Source organism: Homarus americanus, unplaced genomic scaffold (genome assembly GCF_018991925.1).
Source record: "Homarus americanus isolate GMGI-L3 unplaced genomic scaffold, GMGI_Hamer_2.0 scaffold52512, whole genome shotgun sequence".
Taxonomy (NCBI): domain Eukaryota; kingdom Metazoa; phylum Arthropoda; class Malacostraca; order Decapoda; family Nephropidae; genus Homarus; species Homarus americanus.
The window spans coordinates 15,250,285-15,274,230 of record NW_024735442.1 but is presented as its reverse complement, the minus strand read 5'-3'; the positions used below and the strand labels follow the sequence as shown (position 1 = coordinate 15,274,230).

Here is a 23,946-nt window from a genome sequence, read left to right as displayed (position 1 = left end):
TGTGTGTGTGTGTGTGTGTGTGTGTGTGTGTGTGTGTGTGTGTGTGTGTGTGTGTGTGTGTGTGTGTGTGTGTGTGTGTGTGTGTGTGTGTGTTCGGTCCAGGAAAATGATTACGTTCCGTGTTAATAACTAGAATGAACCCGGAAACGACACAACTACTTAAAAACTTACAATGGCATCTGTTTTCGTGCTGTGTAGTCGTTAAATATAATCTCCTAACAGTGGCAACAGTGATAGCTGCAATAACAGTAAATGAGTTGTTTGACCTAATTGTTTTTTGGTGTTCCCATGTAGGTGAACTGGCGAGGGCCGCGTCTTGACTCAACCTGGACTCTGGTGGCTGCCCTCCTGGCGATGATGCCCCTACAGGTGCTGGGTAAGTGACATCCTGACGATGATGATGTCAACATTCTGTAATTATCTCTCTCTCTCTCTCTCTCTCTCTCTCTCTCTCTCTTTCTTTTATTAGGTCGTGGCACCATCTGTTTTTTTTGTTTACCTGTCTTAAGCCCTGTCCCTCTCTTCCCAGGTAATTGTCTTCTCTTTCTGTCTGTCTCTGTCTTTCTATCTGTCTGTTTCTCACTCTCTTTATCATGTGTCACTATTTTCATGTCTCTGGTGTCAGGCCCTTCACTCTTCACCCCAGATCTGTACAACATTTCTGTCTGTCTCTCTGTCTTGAAGTATCTGATAATTTTATGTTCTTCTATCTCAGTACATCCCTTTTCACCCCATGCCGCTGTTTCTTGTCTCTGTCTGTCTGTCTATTTCTCTTCAGCATGTCACTCTTATTTCTCAAGCCCCATCTCTGCTCTCCCTCAGGTCTCTGCATCTTCTACTTCGACTCCCGGGTCTCGACTTCGGGTAACTTCTCGTCGCCGGGGTGGCCTGGTCCGTACCCTGGAGGCCTGCGGTGTACCTACGTCTTCCAGGCCCAGATGTTTCATGCCGTCACCATCACCTTCCACGCCTTCCACCTGGAGGAACCCTATGTGGCGGGGTGCGTATGGGGAAGCTTGTGGAGTGGGTGATGGGATGTGTGTGTGGGGGAAGGGGAGAAGGAACTGGTGGAATGGGTGTAGGTATTAGTTTGGGGGAGATGTCAGAGATGTGTAGGGCTGTGCGTGTATAGAGGACCTGTGGTGAATGAAGGGATGTGTGTGTGTGGGGGGGGGGGGTTGGCCTCATACGATACAGGACTCACACATACTCTACTTCTTACAGTCACTGCCATGTAACATATATGTAGAGGGAAATAATTCGCCTTTCTTTAGATATACTCTCAAGATGTCATAAACCTTCACGTCTCTTTCATATACAATACATAAAGGTGTGTGTTCGTCCTGGGGGTTAAAAAATGGGAGCTATGATTCTTTAAAGTTAATGGAAGTTGATTCAGTTTATTAAAAAAAAAAATTGAAGTTAAAAATGTATCTTAGAGAACTTCAACAGGTAGTTTCCTGACTTGCCTCGTTACCTTACGATCTATTGATAATATGTAACATAAATCAGTATATTTTTACAACAAAGTCGTGATTTAGATGTTATTCCACCGTACTTCCTCTGAAACTGTGATTAAGATGTGAATTTCCTTGAGCTTCTTTTATTCGATTTCTAATAGTCATTTATACTAACTGGAGGCACATAATATAAACACAACAAACATCCTATGAATTAAGAACAAGGTAGTCGGTGAAACTCGTAACTTAACATTTGATTTTAAAAAGATGAGATTTAAAGCTAATTATATCGAACTTCTGCCAAAATCACGACCAACATGGGAATATTGGGCTCTCTCCTCCCGATATACCAGTCGATGTTTCTGATATAATTCGCGTGATACTGGCAGGCCCTCGCGGCAAGTTCATGCTGTGCAATTTAAACTTGGTGCATTCTGCCAGATGGTGCAGAGTTGGCCCGGGCACCACCTGTCTCACCCGGTACTAGTTAATGTAGAAAAGTCGAGGGATGAAAGTGAAATAGTGAGAGACGAAGGTTGGGTTGGGTGAGAGAGAGAGGATGGGTGGGATTTTTTTTTACTCTCTCTCTCTCTCGTCTTCCACGTATACAAGTATGTGTTTACAAATGGTAGTGCGTAAGGTAATTGAGAAATATACTTACATTTTAAATACTGTATCAGTTTTGCAGCTTGTATTATATTTGTGTAAATTGCAACAATAAGTGCCGTTTAATTACTATTTGGTAATTTGGATGTTAATTAAATCGCTGTAATTGCGTTGCCATAAATACATTTTAAACTGGTTAAAATTTTCATCACAAACTTGTGAAAATATCACTTAGTAAATAATACTCCGACCAAGATATCAACAACTTTGTTTATTTTGCCTGTCAGTAAATTATAAGTTCTTCGGTCCGGAATATCAAAGACTCGTTTTTTTTATCTCTCTCTTAACTTGAGATACGAGAAAGTATCTGGTTAATATTGCGTCTTGGTGTACATTTAGCGTCATATTAATCTCCAACTTTGTCCTGTAGATAAAGAAGAAAGGTTGCTCTAGTATGGTGCACACACACACGCACTGTTGCCACGTCAGCACACTAAGGTGAGGTCATGCCGGTGCCCAGCTAGGTAGTGACTGTTAATGTGGCATAGCTGAGAGCCTATATGGAAACCCATTTATCTGAAAATTTCACAAAGAAAAGAAAAACTAAAGTTGATAAGATGTTGGTTATTTATCGTGAGCCTCGATGATTTCTTGAACCTCTCACCACGGGGACGCCACTTTAATAATTTATTTGGCTAACAGTAGACGATTTTATTCAGTTCAGAGGGGAGCCCATAAACAAGGGGTTAGCAGACTATCTCCACTAAACATAAAGGAAAGGTTGATAAGTTGGATAAGTTTTACCTGCTATATTAAGGTCACGTAAAGGCTTCTACCATCAGCACACTCATGAAATACTCACACAGTATAGTGTCGTTGGGGTCTGAAGGGGAAGCAACTCAAGAATCAACTGTGTGTCCCTGATGATCCTAACTGTAAGATCAGGGATCATGAGAGCCAGGCAACTTAGTCAATTGTCTTTCATTGTTGATAGTAGTGTTACAAGATAGTAATATGAATGTGTAGGTGGTGGTATATGTTGATAGTGTTACAACCTAATAATACAAGTGTGTAGGTGAGGATAGATGTTGCAAGCCAACCATATCAGTGTGTGGGTGTTAGCAGGTGTGTGGCGGACTACATGGACGTGACCAGTGTCGATATGGCGGGGGTGAGACAGTTCGTTGGGAGGTACTGTGGTGGTGAGGTGGTCAGTCCTCTTCTCACCCTCCACCCTCGCCTTGAGCTGCTCCTCACTACCAACCTCGCCCTCCACGCCCAGGGGTTCTCTGCTCACTACGTCTTCCTGCACGAAGGTAAGTCCACAGGGAGGAAGGAGTGCAGTATGGGTGATGAGGTAAGAGGAGATGGCATTTGTTTTCCTAGTTTTTCTACCACTTATACTTGTTTGACGAATTTGTCTTTAACTTCGATTTGCTTACAACTGCATTGTATGTATTTATATCGAGGGGCCTTTGACTGTATATTCTCTTGATTGTTGGGAAGAGTATGGTAGACCACTAACAGTATTTTCTTGCTTTTAAGCTTCATTGGCAAGTTTTTTATATTACCATATTTCCCTATACCAACACGAGATAATATCTATACTGATGAAATTCGTATTTCGTGTATCAGAGCTTTTAGGGGGAATTTATTTATATTCTGAGTGTGGTGAAAGATTTACAGGAGTATTAAACATCTGGAAGGAAATTTTAGAGGCGAAGATGATGAATCCATTGAGTAACCAGATAAGCTTCCACACGTCCTGTAAATGGTACTGCCCCAATTATGTAATGACTCAAACACACTATGTATATGTATATATATATATATATATATATATATATATATATATATATATATATATACACAGGGATTCTAATGTAGTTTGTTATAGTAGTACCTTCAATATAAAACCAAAGTAAATGGTGGCTGTTAATAGAATAACCCCTCATGAAATATCAGTCTCATTAACTTTTTCTTGATGATAGACTAAACTTTTCTATGACAGGTATTCTATGTCACCATACTCCAGGTCGCTAACCCGCCTGCCGCGCCCCCAGAGACGGTGAAACCCTCGGCACAAGTGATGGGAGGCAGGGAGGTGTGTGGGGGTCTGGTGGAGGGGCCGGGAGGTAGTCTGATATCTCCAGGGTTCCCCCAAGGCTTCCCGGCGGGATTGTCGTGTACATGGCTGCTGCGGGCACGTCCTCACTACCACGTGTACCTCTATGTGCACCAGCTCCAGCTTCAGGGCAGCATAGGTAAGGAAGGGGTGCATGTACTGTACGTTAGTTCTGTAGGACTAAATCATCCAGTTTTTATTATAATGAAACCTCAATAATTCAAACTACATGGGGGTGGATCTAATATGCCGATAATTTTAAATAAATTAGTAAAATTTTCTTGTGGCTTCATGCATGTCTGCACATCAAAGGTTGGTATTTTACACTGGCCAAGTACAGTACAGTACAGTATATAAATTTCTTCTATTAGAAAATTATTTTGCACCCAAACAAAACCCAGAGAATTTTAAGCTTTATGGATATGATGTAGACAAAGGTATTATTCGAGGTATACTGAAACGGGAAAATTATGTTTGCCATGGGCAGCGGCAAGTTTACTGTGCACCCCTTTATTAATCCTATGAAAGATAGTGCGAAAAAGATTATAAGGAGCAGAGATCATAAGGCAGGGGCAGATCCATGGGGGTCCTGGGGGTCTTGACCCCCCTTTTCATCAGAAAATTCCATTACTTTTATTTTAAGGCTGTATTGTACTCAGGTGTTTTTGTATAGTAAAAATTAATTTCTATTAACCTCAGAATATGTTAACATCAAGTGCACATTGCTTCAAAAGGACCTCAAAATGCCCACGATATTGGTCAGATTTTAAACATTTTTCGAGGGGGTCAATTACAGTCCCCCACCCCAAAAAATAACCAGCTGGGTGGGCTCGCTGTGCTCGCCATGTTCCCCACCCACAACTTCTTTGATATTCCTGGATCCTCCCCTCTGTGATATATCAGTAGTCAAATTATTGTAACATGATACTGTATGTAAAAGTTGATCCAATACAATATGTAAGCAAGGTATGCTAGTAAAGGGTTGTTGACAGGACAGTGAGGGGTGGGAGCAGAATCGAAGGTTGGTAGCGAGGAGAAGAAGCATGTTGACACAAAGGATGATGGGTTGATCAGGAGGTTGGCAATGGGAGTTAGCAGGGCAGGGGTCTGTAGGGGCACCATAAGACCAAGCATAGGGATGTGGATCCCCTCCATTGGATCCACCGAGGCTGTCCAGTAGATCAGCAGAGTTGTTAAATTGTTCAAAAGATGGCTAAAATTTCATGTTACTATTTCACTATGCTGAGTCTTAGCTGGAACTACACAGCCACATATTGTACAGGATTAGGCTCCAGATATGTGGATATATGAGGCACATGTGGTTACTTAAGTGGAAGATTTTACATCGTTCATCCTAATTCGAGGTAAGTTTAAATTGCCAGGCGATTGCTTGGAATTTCGAACTATATAAATTTGTTTGAATTATTAATGTTTCACTGCAATTTAAATTTAACTAGAATGACTGAATGGTCAACTATATCTTTTCTGACGATAAGCCAACCTGCATTGAACTGTACCAAGTGAATTTCTTTCTTTTCTTAAGCTAACTGTCGTCGAGCAGAGTTGGCCATCCATGATGGATACCAGCCACAGGGCAACTTACAGGAGAGGTTGAAGTCTTTCTGTGGTGACCTCCATTACTACCGCAATCAGGCTGATAAAGTGGTTCTCAGTCAGTGGAACAGACTCCTTGTCACCTTCAGGTAAGTTTTAAGGTGGTTCATTAAATGTTTTCATAATACAGTAGGCAAAAAATGACCTGAAGAAATGAGGGATCAAGAGATTCTTTACTTAGGTAAAAAAATCAATAAACAAACTTAATTTGAATGAGTAATAGAGTGAAGGCAAATGTGTTTAGATATAAATTAAAGTTTAGATTGTTATCTTTTCTGTAGCAGATATGTGAAGATTATATTTCTTGAACAATTTAAACTAGCCGAGAAGTTGGCTAAAATCGATCACATGTGCTGGTGGTCGACTCTTAAGGAAAACACTGAGCGTGGCCCTTATATATACGTCTTTGTTTCACTATTTGAGTACTGTATGACGATGTGCCTGAATGGAAGACTAATTTTGTACTAAGCTTACACCAACAGGTTATGAATGTTCGGGTGGAAGACATTCTTTATTTTTAGACTAGTATGATTTTTTTTTAAATATTGTAGACATGGATTAGTTCGTGTACTTTCATTTCCTGGAGTTTTGTGATCATTATGAAATGTCAGAATAGTATTTGACATGATCTTTCTTGTGGCAGGACGGGTGAACCTTCTGACAATACCACAAAGTTTGCAGGTTTTCATCTTTTCTGGACTGAAGTGTTACTCACTACACAAGGTAAGGCAAAATTGTTGATTTCCAAAGACATAATTTTCAGTATTTTATAGTGCCAGAGATAATAACCATTTTTGAACAAACATTGTCTCGTAGAATCCTCGCAGGCTCACATATGATTATCCATTGATATACAGTATATGGTACATAATAAGGATTATTTTAATAACTCATCTACTTCCTTTGTTAGCTAACTGTAGCAGCCATAGAGGATTCTGGTGCCCACGGTCAGTGTACTGTGTGGGTATATCCAGGGATGGTGGCTGCATCACCACTGCTAACTTCTGCATCCACCCCAGTCTAGTCTGTGATGGTCAACCCAATTGCTCTGAAGGAGATCAATCTGATGAAACTGAATGTAAGTATTATTCTCTTGTCAACTTTGGGAATTACAGTACAGTACTCTGTTATGTTCAAGGTCATTGTTACTAAAATTAGGAATTTGGTTTCCTACATTTCCATGCTCTGATAAATATAACATTACAGAGATTCATGTTGCATTGATTTTATTATAGGGCCACTGGGCCAAGGCCATTGTTTTTAAAACTAGAATTTTAATTCCATACTGTATCAGTATCTCCAGTTTCCTTGCACTTATAAACATATTACATACCACATATATTACCTCAAGGGAGAGAATGATCCCTTTCAATTTGGGAATTTAGGTAGGCACATTATGTGCCACTTGTGGTACTCTAGTTCCTCTTGTGCAGACACTTCTTTGATATTGTAGGTCAAGATATGGTAATCATTGCAACTGCTGCAACAGCAGGGACATGTGGAGTCATGGTGTCAGTGGTAGGCATAGCCATTCTCTGGGTCAAGTGGAAACGTCGACGAAGAACCCCCTTGGCATCCTCTTGCACTGCACAAACACTTGTCACCACACCATCCTCAACAGCTTTCTCAAATAGTTTACAAGGGTAAGTGTGAACATACAGTAACACCCTTTTTTATACTATGGTCTGCGAGCATGCCTGACATCCAGTTTGGGATCGCAACGAAAATGTTGAAGAACCATTGTCATCGCATAGGGTATACCTCACAGGTGGAGAATGGTTGGAAATTTCACTGCTTGGCCTGGGAAATATGGAACTGTACAGGATTTGGTGCTAATTTTAAATAATTTGTTCCAATACGTAGCTTGTTTTTGGAGCATTCTTGATACTGGGGCACCAGATAAATGGTCTCATGCCTGTATTAAGTTTGCAAGAAAAAGTGATAATGTACATACTGTATATATATTTTTTTTTCATTCTTTTGCAGACCTGATCTTGGTGCAGATGTTGCATGGATGGAGTCCTCTGTACCAACTCCTCCACCACCACCATTTTTGTCTTCTCCTCCACTTCCATATCCACTTGCACCTATTCCTTCCCCACAGCCTCATATCCCCTCCCCTCTGTTGTCTATGATGCCATTGGACTTGTCTTTACCAACACCCTCCTCAAATCCATCCCCAGTTGTGTCACCCCTGCTCCCATCACCACCACAATCTTCCTGGCCTCTTCTGTCACCGCCACCTACACCTACACCCACACCACCACCACCTCCTCTTTCAGAAACAAGAGACTCAAAGTGGCCAAAATCTCTCATTGGTTCTTCATCTGGGTCTCCTCAAAATAAAATCCGTGATTCAAAGAGAATAAATTATTACTCATCACAAAAAGATTCAGCAGTTTCATGTGTCTCAGCTGTTGATGCATTAGAACTCCCTGCCTTAGTGTCTGATTCAGGAAGCTCTGGTAGCCACTTGTCATCCCAACCAAGCACTGTACATTCTACATCTATAGCTTCAACATTACTAGATGTAGGAAAACTTAATTTGTCAGAGTCATTAGTTCATAAACACAATGAACATATCACTGCTTTAGATTATAGGCCTCATTATGCAAGTCATACACATTGCTCTCACTGCCCCTACTTCACACAACCTGTTATTCAGTGTCATCATAACAGAAGATCATGTGGTCTTGTGCGTAGCAACAGTTTACCTAAACACCACAGCTCAACCGGAACAGACCAGTCTGGCCCAGATACCATACACGTTAACCGTCCTTGGCCTCTCACCCCAAAGAACAGAAGACGTGGATCATGCATAGGAGATTGTGATAATGAGCAAGGGAGGGAAAGTCCAGAAGGAGGTATGTGTTTTCCTTGTGTATCAGCACCATCAAGAGTTGCCATGAAATCAACTCCAGTGATATTCCATCACCATCATGGGAAGATGAACTTGCCGGCATCTCACTGGTGTCCTCATATGATGCATCATTGTAGCCCTCATGGTCACTGCTGTCATGGAAATCATGCCATTATATGTTCATCATTTTCAGAAATAACTGGTAATAAAGTATAACTTGAGAGCTTTATTTTGTATTGGTGTTTCCTACTTGCATTTTTTTTGGAATCTACAACATGAATTGCTTGATTCATAATTTGATTAGTCCTTCATAAGCCGAGGTACAACATACAATAAAAATTGCATAAAGAAGTACTGTACAGTAATTATAATCTTTTGAAAGTTTAACAGAAGTGCAATGCATGTGAAGAAAAAATAAATCCTATTAAGGTTGCTCAACTGAGTGTCCCTGTACAGTACCGAGTATGACAGCTCTTGACTGAAATTTATAATATTTGTTAAGATTTTCAAATGATGGCTGGTTATCAACCAATTACAAAATGTTTGTGGGTGACCCATAGCAATTGCCGTATTTGTACTTTAAAAGTTTAAAGGTTAAAACTCAAAGTATTTAGGAAGTAGAACACCAATCCTCCACAATGATGACTCGTATCAATGGTCAAAGTTTGACTTTAACTTAATCTTAAAACTATGGATTGTAGGTTAAATGAGGGTTGCCAAGATTTGGCAGTTAGTTGAATTATTGGTTAGTGATAAAGGAGTTTAACATCCATAAGGAGAGTATGAATAGGTAAGGGAATGGAAATCCTGGAGGTGTGTTCTCCTTGTGTAACTACACCATCAACAGGTATAAAATAATTTAATTACTTATTGTGTGAATGAGTCAGAGGCTTGGGAGAGTGAGGAAGAGGGATTGGAAGCAACAAATCAGGAGCCTTTTATCTATAGGGTTTCCCATTTTATTCCTAGGTTTGCACTTCCCCAGGTACTGTACAGTTGCAGAAATGTGTTTCTACATCCCCTGTGGTAACTCGTGTATCTAATTGGCAACGTCGCAGTAGTAGTAGTACAGTAATCAGTAGTCGTATTGATGCTTGGAAGATTATAATGAAATTTTTTCAGTGCTAATTACTACTTGCCAACTATGGGTTTCTGATGTGACTTTTTGGTGTTATTCTGGAAATACTTAATTAGTTAAATCCTTTAAATACCAATTTCAAGAGAAATGTATAGATTTGGTCCAAATATCTTAAACCATTAAGCTTACACTTTTGGCTGTTTTGGCCCAAAATTGGATTTTGTTCAAAATCTCATTAAAGGTACATACTGTATTCCTGAGCATGCTGATTCTGAATCTATGGATGACAATTAGATTGAGGGGTAATTAGTTATCGTAATGATGCTTGGAATATTTTAACAAATGTATTCACAGAGGTAATTACTGTATTTAATTTTTTCATGTTTACGGTACAATAAAATCTTAGTTTCTTTTATAATAATGAGGAGTCTTTGTCTATATTGTTTGTTTAATCTGCACTATCCGTTCATGCAATAAACGGATAATACAAACTTATTGTACCAATAAGGGGAGCTATCGATGGTGTATGGTTTGAATGTACGTACTGAAATTTATTTTCTCTGTTGATGAACGCCCTTACTTGAGAGAAGAATTTCTATCTGTCTCCCTTTCCCCAAATTACCAATATCAGATCTACACTAAATTCTTTATAGAAAAGAAGACATGGAAGGCCAGACTTAACCAACACTGGAGCAGGTTCCGATATATTCAGGAGCCAGTGCATGCCCAGTATCTGCCAACAGTGTGTATCAGAGACGTGACCGACCGCCCAAGCGGCTAACGCGCCAATTAGTGGCGAAGATGATAAAAGTAAGAAGTAAGAATACAATAAGGCTTGGTGTTGAAACTGATTATTACTTAAACAATTTGAAACCATAGAAGTAAAATCCCAATTCTTGTGTTACTTATGAAATCATTTGCTGTTCATGCACAGCCCCCCAAAAGTATCATTACATTGTCCGTCACTATAGTTTGAAACACTAGACAAAATTCTTTGATATGATCCCCAGTGCATCATCATAAGTTGGTATTCATGCTCGCTATATCATCACCAATTAGATATGGAGGTAGGATTGGGAGAGGGAGTCGTCCTTTTAAGGCATACTAGATACTTCAATATTACAAGAAATCCGTTAAACTATATTATTGTACAGTATGTATCATTCGAAAATGTATATACTTTATTCATGCTCAAAGATTGTGGATGTAGAACTACCAACCATTCAGAAACTGGTCCTGTAATATTGCTTGGGAAGCCTCGAATCTCATCAACCCTATGGTTAACGATCCTTTTTGGGGGGGACTGTACCTTTCTTACAAGCTGTGTCAAAAATTGGGGAAAAGATTCACTAAGGTATTCATTACTTATAAAAGTAACAAGTTAAAATAAATAAATAGTGCTACAGACACTATTAAAATATACAGTACTGTATTATGCTGAAATCGCTTTGTTTGTTATTTCAAATAATATCATCATCCAAACTCTAGTAATACTACTGAATATTTCAATAAATTTCACATCAGCAAAGGAGCAGTTAGCATGATGAATCTCAAATACTCCCTGTATCTTGTTCAATTTGAATAGACGGTGACTGGATGGAGATTATTAGCGTCATTTAATTCCTGATTTTGAAGCTATGGGAATTAACTATGTCTAAGCATCAGCAAATGTACATTAACTTAAATAAAATCTATATATAGTATCAAAGTTTTTAATATTTTGTGACTTGAATTTGCTTATTTTGTCACAATATGACAACAAACAAAAATTCATGTGTGACAGATACAGTTCAGTACATACTGTAGTTCTTGCAACATGATCACACACTCTAGGGTATATTCTGTATACTGTACAGTACTCGGCAGTCCATAAAAATATAAAAATACAGTAATTTCACTTTAACATTAATTCCTCTCTACACTATTTTCAAATATACATCATAAATACAACCATATTCTTAGGCACAAAAATGTACTGTTCAGATTATAAAATAAAGAAACAGTTTATAAACTTTGACCTCTCTTTAAAACTGTATACTGTACTGTACTTAACAACTAAAAATAGCAAACAACAAAAGTTAAAACTATTTTGCAGGTCTTTAAAAATAGTAGAAGCACTATGGAACATTTTCCTTAAATAAGTAATAAGTAGAGGGGTTCAGTCCTACAAAATTCCTAAACTGGGGCGCTCGAGGTCCCGTCTGACAAAAATGTAATCGTCGCCGAGGGTGGAGTGGAGGGTGTAGCCTCGCTCCTGTAGAAAGGAGCTGAGAGCGAGTTTCCCCTCAGGCACGTGACGGTACTCCACACATATTACCTCAATCCTCACTGCCTCCCATGGCACTGTCCTCAACACCTGCCGAAAAATTTCATTATAGAGTTTGGGTCGGTAACACCTGTCACTATGAGTCAAGTCTTTAACACCTGTGGGCAAATAACTACTTGGGTCATCATTTCATGTGGGTGAATAATACTACGGTTAGTCTTTGAGAGTCGAGACATAAATTTTCAATATTCTTTGCGTGTTCTCTGCCATAGGGGCAACTACAAGGGTTGAACCATACAATACACACCCAAAATATACTAAAACCCTTGACAGCAGAATCATACAATGCAGCATTCAAAGCCACCTTATTGATAACACTATCATAAAAAACCCTTCATTACATCTTTTCCAGTAAGCCACGACACACCTGTAACTCGGCGCCTTCCACATCGAGAGACAAGAGGTCTAGGCGGGTGGTGTTGAGGGCGAGGAGGAGGGAGTAAAGGGGGAAGCACTTGACTCTAGTGAAGATGCCGTGGCGACTAGCGTCATCACCTCCATTGACGATGTGACCCATGGTGTCGCTCTGCCTGTGTGGAGTGGTAACAGGTTGAAGGAGGAGATTGTTGCTAATAAATAGAGAGAGAGAAAATGATAAGGGCTATATAACAAAGAATGATGCTAACTTTGAAAAAAATTTACACAAAAAAAAGTGACACTCACTTGAAGGTGACCTCCCTGGGGAAGGGGTAGGGAGAGAGGCAGGCGTGGATGGAGTGGGCTCTCCTGCCTCTTTTGCGGAGCGCCCAGAAGTTCCAGGGGTCTGGTTCCACCAGGAGACCCCGCCAACCCAACTGTCGCTCCAGGTATAAGGTGTTGCTTAGCTCCTCCCCGTTGTATGCTCCTGCCTCCACGAACAACCCGCCACGCTAAACATCACACACTAACTCCGTGAAACTTAATAATAGGGAGGTAGGTTGCAGAGACTTCAGTTCCAATGGGGCCCAATATAACCAAACCATAAGGATTAGGTCTCCCTGAATACTAGGTACAACTAGGATCTTGATGGTTATGTTGGACCCAATTGGGCTGAGATTATATTTTAAACATAAATGAAACATAAAAGTTTCATCTTTCTGACGAGTTTGATTTACAAAATTGGTACAGTATTCACAATACCAGAAATTATTGCAAGGAATACCTGTCAAATATTTTTATTATTGCCGCCGATTACTGAGAACACGCCACAAAAATAAGATGTAGTTATGAGTGGCAGACTGAATGGAGAATGAATAATTGTTGTGTGGCTGTAAGAATGAAGTAGACGAAAGTATGTGGAAAGGTCTTGGGATACTTAATATGGATGTAAGAATGAGCAACATGAATAAAATATGAATAATTAAGAAATTATAGATGTTAGATGTCAGACTATTTGGGTTATCAAAGATGATTAAATGTTCTATTATACCTATGAGATTTTCTTGATCTCAAAAACTACTGAGTGAAATTATAAGAACACCCACAATGGATTTGCAACAATTCCTTAATACCTAAACTTTTAATACATAAAAACACTTACCCTAATTTAGGAGAAAAGAGCACACCTTAATAAAAAAATAATAAGAATTTACACAGAATTCCAAATTATTTTACAAGAATCAACCTTCAATTGCCAAACACATGTAATATTATTTAGAAAAAGCACAGAACTGTATACAGAATGTACTGCATTAATTCTGGAAAGACTACAGTACTCTCTCTTAACCACACCTTCTCTGATGCATAACAAAAAACTATCAAAAAGAAAAATAATGAAGACTAATATACAGTATTTCTACCTAGTAGGAAAACCCTAACTATCTTACCAAATAATACCATGAGCCTCACCTTGCCTTTCAGGATCTCCTCTATTTGTCTACTTTGGCCATTCTGGGAAAAGTCTGTGGTGTTGGGGCTGTGGAGGTTATAAGGTCCCAAGGATGGCGACACCAGGTGGAGCTGCCTGATGTAGGTGACCAGGTCTGGGTGGTGTTGCGGCGCCCCCTCGAGGTCATGGTCCTCTAACTCCAATACCTGGCGAGGGGACGAGTGGCGGTTCAGCGCTGTGGATGATGGAAAACAGATGATGAATAGGAGACACTGACATAAGAGGGATAATCAGAAGAATACCATAAACAGGAATGTAACTTAGAGGAAATAATATGGGATCGATAGAAATGGAAGTTCACCATGGAAGACCAAATAGGAGGTTAATTACCAGCAGAGGACACTTGCCAAGGACGACTTACTAAGAGAGGTCAAGTGAAAGGAAAGGTATCAAGGAAGACTAAAAAGTGCTAAAAAGAGGTCTCGAATAAGAGGTTCAATATATTGATTCATACGTGGTGCTGCTATTTCAGTACTATAACGGTACACAAGCATAACTAAGGATCCATCAACAATTATGTTACATCATCTCGTATGCAAAAGTATTATTATCACTTCGCGAAAAATCCACATACTAATTCTTTCTTCTGTATTAATTTTATTCATAGTCACATTGGCCGCTTGGGCAGTTATCAAGCCTATCAGTGGTGAAGAGGATAAAAGTAAAAAGTAAAAGTGCTTTAAGGGGTGTGTTACGAACCACGCCATCAATTGTTATGATCTACCTACCCAGCACTACGAACCACGCCATCTATTGTCATGATCTACCTTCCCAGCACCACGAGCAACGCCATCTAGGGACGAAAACCGAGTATGACTAGTCTTAGTCACCACTCCGGGGTTTCCTTTCTCTATATCCTGGTTGTTGCGTCACCTCCTCCAAGTCTTCTTCATCAGCTCCAGATCGAGGGGAGTTCAGTTCACTCTGGGAAGTGACCACACTAGGGTCACCTATCCTGGAGACCTACGGAACAGTGACTACCTACCATCTTCTTCAATACTCAGCCTTACTCGTCAGCCATCTCAGCACTGCACTTGAGTATTTTGTAATCTTATATTGCCTCCCCACCTCCACCTTGCTTCAGATTGTTGTATGTTGTGTAAATATGTATATACTGTTAAGCCAATGTTGCGTATGTTTAGGTTAAGTATGGTTAAGGGTAAATTGTAGGAAGCTGAATATTTTGTTAAGGAATTTATGGTACTTTATTATACACAACAAAAACTCCCATCCTTTGTCTACCCTTTTATAGTCCGATTGTCTTTGTTTTTTTATTGTTGTTGCCTGTTGGGATCTGGGTAGACGTTTAACTATATTCTAAATCCCCAACTCGTAACAGGGTGTTATCTGTGTGACTTATAGGGTTGGCGGTAAAAAAAATTGCGAGGCATACTCCACTTTAAAGACTTGCCAGATGAGTGTGCATCCCAACTTAATGCGAGGAAGGACATTAAGTCAACGTCGACAATACTGCACTTGGGTTAGGTTGAAAACAATTATTGTATTATCGCTCATTTTCATTCAACAGCAAAAACAGACACCGTTCCTGCAAACAAACGCTAATAAAATTTTAAATATTTATTTTCGCCAAAAATGAGTTGCATACTTAGAATCAGCATAAAAAACTGTACTTGTGACAAATTTAAAAAAAAATTTAACACAGTCCAAATTTTTAATAAGATCCCATCTGTGGAAAAAAAATACGAAATCGAACAACTCCTTCTGGTGGTAGTGTGGTTCTCAGAAATTACTGAGATTTGATCCAGAGCGGTGTCCTAATTTGAAGCATTTCGCATTCAAACACAAATTCTGAAGCGACCGATATATAATATGTTAGTACCCCTGCTACGATACTCGTTTTCTATTTCAAGCTCTTCAGAGAGCATGGAAATATTAATACGGAGAGCCAAAAAAATCAAAGCAGCGAAAAACGCTTTCTTTATTGCTATGCTATAACAGGCGGGAACAAGAAAGTTACCAGACCACATCAAAACCGGTTGCAGTATGAAGCAATTCAAAGCTAAAACAAAGAGGTACATAACAGATGAAGCTACAGCAAGAGAAGAGCAAGTTTCTATATTATTAATCCACAGAATGTACAACTGTGGTAGTGATCCGATACTCGGATAGTCCAAGATCAATGTAAAACTTGTTGACAAAGTCTATCAAATAAACTTTTATTAATACTCCCCTTGACATACAATTACTGATTAGAGACCATACGTAAGCCTAAGCAAAAGACCAGCAGCTTTGTCGGCTATCATTGGTCAAGTTGCCTGTGTACCGTTGTTGTTTCCCTGTAATGTGTCTGTCTGTACACAGGGAACTACACTCCCACGGCCTGCGTGCACCGTATACAACACCTACATTGTCTTTATCCATGCTGAACTGTACAACTACATAGTTTATAAACATTCTTATCAGATAGTAAACCTGTATGACAACTTTACAGAATAAAATATTATCATAAAACCGAATACCTATACTGTATGTTTCTGGAAACATGTACTGTACATAAAATGAAAGTCTGAATAGCAAAGCCACCACCAATGAGACGTTCCTGTCTCCCTGTTGTAGGTCTGAGTTCAAGCCTCCCTGGTGAGGTTTGGAATGTTCTATGCAGAACGAACATAAAGAAATATTCCTTCATAGAGGGTGGTAGACCTATGAAACAGTCTGCCAGCTCAAGCTGTAAGATCGAGAACAGTACTGGGTTTCAAAACAGCCCTAGACAAGACTATAGAACGATGGAGGGATCCTGCGCGGGCCACTGGCTTTAATGGCACACGATAGGCAAAGAAAAATAAAGGTAAAAGAATATACTAAATAAAAAACTATCTTTTCCACTTCTTATCGGCTTGCTAGCCGTTCGGATGGTCGGTCTGGTCTTTGTCACGACTTTCTTTGTCCACTGCAAAGTTTAATTAGACTTTGGTCCAGTGTTAGTAGCCTACAGGAGAAAACCTACGATGTTTGTTAGGACGAGTGGGTCACAGCTCACGGTTGAAGAAAAATGAGAAACTTTTTTGGAGTAAGAATTGCAAACTCTTAGAACAATCTGCCCGAGTGTGAGCTCCTTCAAGACCAGACTTGACCAACACTGAAGCAGGTACAGTTATAGTATTCTGGGGCCAGTACAGGCCCAGTACTTGCAAACGGTGCGTAACAAAGACGTGACCGACCGCTCAAGCGGCTAACGAAACGATTAGTGGCGAAGAGGATAAAAGTAACGCACACGGTAATAAAATCGTAATACCCGCAACTTTAGTGATGAGGCAATCGTTCTTTCGCTGTACCACCAAAGTATTCTAGTTAAAAAGAAAAACTTGAATTTAGGATTATTGAATAAAAACAATGGATGATATTTAATTAGCTGAAAATAACAATACTTACACATCAAAACACCAAAATTGGACGGATATTTGTTTCGGAGTCCTGGACCAACACTAAGCCGTGTGTGCGTGTGTGTGTAAGTTTCTGGAAAGGGGAAAGCCCATTGGCATATGATTGACTCGCTCAAACTTTTTGAAATGTTTTATTTTTTATGATCATGTTGAATGAGTTGAGGGCAGTAGCAAAGGGAGGGGGCCACGGCCACATACACCCCCCCATATACGCCACTGACGTGTATGTGTTAAAAGACTCACCTTTAGCATTGAGGAGGAAAAGAAGGGAGATGAGGGTGAGAACTGTTGCCAGAAGGATGGAGAGAGGCGCAGCGCGAGGTAGACGACCTGGCCTTGCGCACCACCACCACCACTCGCCACAGGCGCTCATCCTCTCCCACGCCCGCCTGTGGGTACAACATAGTGTTATTCGCCGCACACACTTGTTCTAGGCAGCACACAATTATCATAAACATGCCCATCTCTCCTGAGTATATCTATGAGTGTGAGCATTATCATGAGCCAATTTCATACAGTATAAAAAAATTAAACTCGATATCTTGATATAGAACGGGTTTATATTATGTGAATTAAAAATTATACAATCATTAATGTTTTTGTACATTATATTAGTTTTACTATAAAAGAGAGAGAGAAACTTTTTTTTAAACGATAGGCTATGTGTTTACCAGAAATGCCTCCAACGCTGCCTTAGATAAAAATCTCCTTTAACCAAGGTACTCAAACTATTGGAAACATTTCCTTTATTCTGTTGGTGCACGGGGCTAATAACATGATCGTACAGATTGTCTGTATGATAGACATGGGGTTTTCTGTACCCGTGTGTTTGGAATATCACCTTAACAAATGGTCTGGCCTTATAAATCCGAGAATATAATGCTTAACTAGAAATTTCATCATACTTAATTGCTACAAGTACGAACTGCATGTACCTAATAATAATATGGAATGAAATCATTATTTTGCTCAGTATACGGAGAGCGACACTGGCCAGCACCAATACTGCACTCTCATACACACTGGTCAATACGTCCTCTGCCACAATTATTGATCAGGTCCAGTAGCAGGTGATTCCCCCTCTCAACCTCAGCCGCAAAATATTGATCAGCTGAGTAGCCCAATGATTATTCACACTAATTTAGAAGCTCATGTTCCCCACTACATTTTATCACATTTAACATGAAGAATATTAAGTTTTCGCTTCCTATACTTGTCTTGCACCATGAGCCGATCAGTGGCGAAAACAATACAGTATTTCTTCCCTTTTCTGAAATTAGTTTTCTTTTATCCATCCCATCCAAAAGTGATGGGGTAAAACACTAAAAAAAAAAACTAACGAATGGTCCAGTATCAAAATGTAAGATATAGGTGGAATTATTAAAATATATAACAATATATAACGTTTGTGCCGTATTTTTTTTCAACGGGATAGTACCTTAACCCTCACATAACACCAAACTTAAGCTGATGTTAACTGTCAGGGCAAATACTCAGTATATGTAACGGTAGCTATCTTATTGGCATGAAGTTCAATCTAGTGTTTGTACAATCAAAACCTTACATGGAAAATACTTAGAGCAACCGAGCACTTTATACAGTATTGTAAAGGACATTGGACATTCCCTGGGTTTCTATGTCAAGCAAAAGTGAGATATTGCCAATTTCCAACAATAAAAAGCAGAGACACGTTTCTTTTATACAAAATATATGTTTTATAACACAAAGTTTGCAATTACAAATCATGCTTCTTGAAAACTACATATATAACACCCCCTTAGTGACGAAATGTTGTACCATCCGACCAAATGCAAACCTTGCCGGCTATTCATTAATTACGGCCATAGGGTAAATGCCAAACCAGTGACGATGTTGTTTTTAATTAATTCAGTCACCGCTGAAGATAGTCTTGTCATCATTTTCTTTAACACCCTAAAAATATATATATATATTATCATAGCGAGAACCGCTACCATGGTAACCTCGATAAATTTAGGCGCGATTTGCATCACGAGTTTAGGATGTAGATCTTGTCACATGTTGATCAAACCTAACAGGTTTGATGCAAACCCGTTCTAGAGTTATTTTGGGGACAGGCAGAGGACCAAAAACAATACCCTACCATGCAGGTGTGGGCAGAGTAAACACAACACACGTCGGTTGCATTGCAATTTTATACCTCCCAATTTCTGCAGGGTTAAATCATCGTTCTCAAAGGGTTAAATCGTCGTCCTCAAAGGGTTAAATTATAGCCTTTCAGGGGTTAAAGTCCCGTTATCTCTTTGCTATTCAAAGGCAAGACCCTTATCTAGACATCATTAAAGCTTTTGGACCACTTCATAACTGCAGTATATGACACCAACATCTAATACAAAATTAATGTACCTTAATTAGCTATTTTTTTAATTATTTCTAGGTTTGTTAACATGCATCATAGCAGATAAGCTAAACATTCTTGTTCCTTCTTCATTCAAATAAATTTCTGGTTTACGTAGCCATCCGTCAGCGTTACACAAGCAATTTACTTAACATATACAGTATGTGACCTACAGCATGTTAAACTATCATACAAGTTATTTACTACGCTATCTTATCATTCGGGTAACTCTCCCAACACTAGTGTTTTTTTTTCTTTTTTCAATTCAGAGAAGACTTAAGACGAATGCGAAAATAATATTGAGTTTTCGATATACAGTAGGCTATAGATGATAGTACTCTTATTACAAATAGTACAGTGGTATTACAAAAATTTGTAATAATAATAATAATAATAATAAAGAACCATAAAGAAATACAGAAATGAAAAAAAAAGATCAAGAGTGAGAAACAATATATGTATATTGTGTTGTCAAAGTAAGAAAAACAATTGAGACCCTGCAATTGTGTGTAAATGAGGCAGGAAGTCAGATCAGCAACCTGGGGACTTGGTGACAATTTTCGTGATGCCATATGGCAGCAGGGTCTACCATTAGACAATACATTATGCCTCCAATATCTTCCCTGTTTGGTAGCTGCGGTAAAGAAGGAAATAAGTGGTTATTGCTAAATTAACAATAAATCTTAGAACGAATCATGGTAGCAGACTTGCAATTTTGTAATGACCAGGATGGAAACTAGCGGTTAGTAGTTACTCAAGAAGTAATTACAAGGAACCTTCATGATTGGCTTAGATCTTTGTTGCTAGTCTAGGTTGTGGCTTCCGACAGGCTGATCGGGAGAGGGTGACAGGAGGTCGCGATGTGAACTACGCTGGAGGTGAGAGAGTATCGTGTTATAAGATTATCCAACCCCTCCCCAGCAGTGTGTTAGAGCGTGGATTATACTCGACCGGGAAGCCTGTTGGTGGAAGTCTTGTGTGAGGGACTGGCAGGCTTTCGAAAAGTGAGGCTACAGAAAAATGTTTTATTAGTTATACTGACAGAAAAAAATTGAAATGCGAATACTGATTCGAGCGCCAACAAAAATACTGTACTGAAAAGTTATAAATAAATAAGTGATATATAAGATGCTGTGACCATATAATTACAGGTGGGACTGATGCTAGGATAACGGTGAGATCTAACTTGGAAGGAACTGGGATAGGTTAATGATAAAATATAAAGACTGGGTCTCTGGGGACACGAAATTTGAGAAGATTAGTAGACACCCTGGGAACATTAGGATGGTGAATCATAGTTACCAACCCTCAGACTTGAGGATGAAACTTTTAGTGATTTTATTTACTATTAGCTTACCGGAGCAAACTGGATGATGAAATACTTGGAAGCTCTCCGTTTAAACACATTTCTGGCCAAGCGAGTTAAATGTGGACAGTAATACATTCTAAGGTACATGAAAAATGAATAATATTCTATGAAATCCAATCGATCATTCCTTTTCAAGATTTACTTGTAAAATATTATTATGATTATTACTTTTATTGTGTTTCTTGGTAAATTATGTCATGCTGTTGAACAGAAAAGTTAATTTTATGCCTGTCAAATTACATACGAATGTTGTCATTATTTACTTCGCGGTTCAATTTTACGGGAATTATTATTTTCTGTGATCTAATTTCTATCTTCATTTTTTTACCATTTTTAACAATTATTATGTCTTAAAAATTCAAGTTTGGATAATGCGGCAGAAATACTATCTGCGAACTACTACTTAATTTCATTGATCTATTCAGTGGTTGACACGAGTTGAAAAAAAATGGTTATTTTTCGTTATCCACCCATCACCTTTTTTGCACATGAAAAATTTATTTTGTCGCTAGTTTTCTTGCTGTTTTAGATGATTCTGACATTTATATTTGAGGCAAATCACTTCTTTTTTTTAGTTAGGTTAGGTTGGTTGGTTGGTTGGTTGGTTGGTTGGTTTCTTTGGTTTGAAAATAGGTGATGTTAGGTTAGGTTTGTTGGTTGGTTGGTTCCTATGGTATGAGAATACGTTATTTTTGGTTTATTACTCAAATCTGACCTTCATTTTTTGCGCAAATTACATTTTTTTGCAAAAAATTTAAATTTTCATTTTAACAGAAACTGCTAATTTGCACAAAATGGAGGTCAGAGTTGAGTAAAACGCACCAAACATAACATATTCTCATACCATAGGAACCAACCAACCAACCAACCTAACATAACCTAACCTCACCTAACTAAAAAAAAAAGTTATGTTCCCAAAGATAAATGTAAAAATCGTCTAAAACAGCCAGAAAACTGGCGACAAAATATATATATATTTTTTTAAGGTCATGGGGTGGATAACGAAAAATTACCAAAAAATAATGTGAAACCGCTCAAATAAAAGAATATAACTAGAGTAATGAGTATTTTTCTTTCTGAAAGTTTATAGATACAAGTAAGGAAAATTGTTTAGTCTACTAACTTGTTAGTACTGTTCTTAACCCCTAAATTACCGATAACACTTCTAAGTTATACATCTCCACGTTAGCCAACCTAAGTTTCGAAATTAAATGGAATAACGTAAAACACTGAAATAATAAAAAAAAACATTCGTGTCATCGGTGCAAATAAGGGAGGGGGAGGGGGGGGATCATGAAGCTGTACTGTGGGTTACTAAGTGAGCTCACGTATAGTCTAACTTCCAAAGAGTAACGCCGCATTTCCCAGCCCCTACTTAGAAATATACTCTGGGAGCCGAGCTAACTGAAAATCATTTTCCTGCGAATTAAACATTACGTAGCCAAACTTCATGAGAAATTCCACGAACCTAACAATCTAAAACTTCACCTAACCTAACCCTCTACAAAAACTAGGTAGCAGGTATTAATTAGACAGCTATCAAACAGGGACGTACTACCCGCCTGGGAAGATATTGGAAGCAGCATAATGTGTTCTCTACTGGTAGACCCTGCTGCCATGTGGCATTACGAAAATTGTGACGGTAGTCTCAGCTAGGTTGCTGATCTGGCTTTCTGCCTTATTTACACACAATCGTATGGTCTCAATTGTTTCTTAATTTGACAACACTATATATATATATATATATATATATATATATATATATATATATATATATATATATATATATATATATATATATATTTCATTAGCTTAACGTTCCCCAGTCACAGTCATAGGCTCGTGGGCCGTGGGTTCGAATCTGGCAGGTTGAGGTGTTATATTATATATATATATATATATATATATATATATATATATATATATATATATATATATATATCGTTTCTTACTCTTGATCTGTTTTATATTTTCGATTTTTATTTATTTATGGTACTTTCTTATCGCCCCCCCCCCCAAGCCCAGTTGTGGGTCGGTGACCTGTGACCGAGTGGGCTAATCCCCATAAAAAAAATCCATCACGCAACGTAATCAAATATGATGTATAAACATCAGGTAGCTTATCCCGTTATAACAAATAAACATCGAGTATCATCTTCAGAAGCCTCACCCCACCACCTTGACCCTGAGAACTGCGGAAACTCAGTTACTGCTGCTGAGTTTTTCATTCATCTCTCTATAACGTAACACTTCGATTCAGTATTAATCAACATTGTGATTATGTGCTTCGAGAATTTATTTTAAATCGATGAAATGACTTAAATATTACATTATATTGACGAAATATTACATTATTCCACTAAACATGAATAGGTTTTCCAATACAGCTACGGAGTCGTCTCCAGCATTTTCGTATTATCCGATAAACCAGGTACCATCCACCATATTAAGGTTTACCATGTACTTACCTAAGCTTTCTCCCACTGTATGTTCCAGAATCACATGGCTACACCTATTATTTATCACGTAATAACGAGAAAATTGCAAGAAAATTCTGGCCGGTCACTACTCCCTCAGTTTCTTCCAGTACACTCCAGCTTTCATTCTGTGTTTACCTGTGGCTCACCTGGATCGAGAAATGTTGAGCTACTCCTGCTTCAGACTGTACGGGCGGGAGTCTTACGTACATATGAAGATTTTCGACGTTCTCGTTTCAGGATATAAGGGGGACTCTGGGGTCATGGGGTGATATGCCTGGAGGCTATACTTTCATAGAAAATGGTTGAGTGAGTTGAGGGGTAGACTATATTCTTTATTGGTATAACCCTATATCCTTTTTTTTTAATGTGCATTTACCCTC

The 23,946-nt window shown here is 38.7% G+C and overlaps 2 protein-coding genes across 3 annotated transcripts in view; one reads left to right on the top strand and one right to left on the bottom strand.

Annotated features, from left to right (window-relative positions):
* The window catches only part of LOC121871061, a 48,580-nt gene extending 39,699 nt beyond the window's left edge, over positions 1 to 8,881 (top strand). The window contains exons 3-11 of the mRNA XM_042373170.1: positions 295 to 376; positions 823 to 1,000; positions 3,192 to 3,382; positions 4,130 to 4,330; positions 5,735 to 5,894; positions 6,449 to 6,528; positions 6,716 to 6,883; positions 7,259 to 7,448; positions 7,792 to 8,881. Of these exons, the coding sequence (XP_042229104.1) occupies positions 295 to 376; positions 823 to 1,000; positions 3,192 to 3,382; positions 4,130 to 4,330; positions 5,735 to 5,894; positions 6,449 to 6,528; positions 6,716 to 6,883; positions 7,259 to 7,448; positions 7,792 to 8,881 (2,340 nt within the window). The remainder of the gene's footprint in view (positions 1 to 294; positions 377 to 822; positions 1,001 to 3,191; positions 3,383 to 4,129; positions 4,331 to 5,734; positions 5,895 to 6,448; positions 6,529 to 6,715; positions 6,884 to 7,258; positions 7,449 to 7,791) is intronic.
* A 2,561-nt stretch (positions 8,882 to 11,442) lies between these two features.
* LOC121871063 (protein Star-like) lies at positions 11,443 to 23,682 on the bottom strand. Of its 2 annotated transcripts, none has more exons than XM_042373171.1 (6): positions 23,555 to 23,682; positions 17,584 to 17,729; positions 13,897 to 14,111; positions 12,733 to 12,938; positions 12,437 to 12,599; positions 11,443 to 12,099 (listed from the first exon to the last, which is right to left on the bottom strand). In XM_042373171.1, exons 2-6 carry the CDS (start codon positions 17,711 to 17,713, stop codon positions 11,908 to 11,910), a joined length of 906 nt encoding a protein of 301 aa, XP_042229105.1. In that variant the 5' UTR covers positions 17,714 to 17,729; positions 23,555 to 23,682; the 3' UTR covers positions 11,443 to 11,907. The 2 variants fall into 2 exon arrangements, with proteins under 2 accessions (XP_042229105.1, XP_042229106.1); XM_042373172.1 differs by having other exon boundaries at positions 12,733 to 12,917.
* Positions 23,683 to 23,946: the final 264 nt, after the last annotated feature.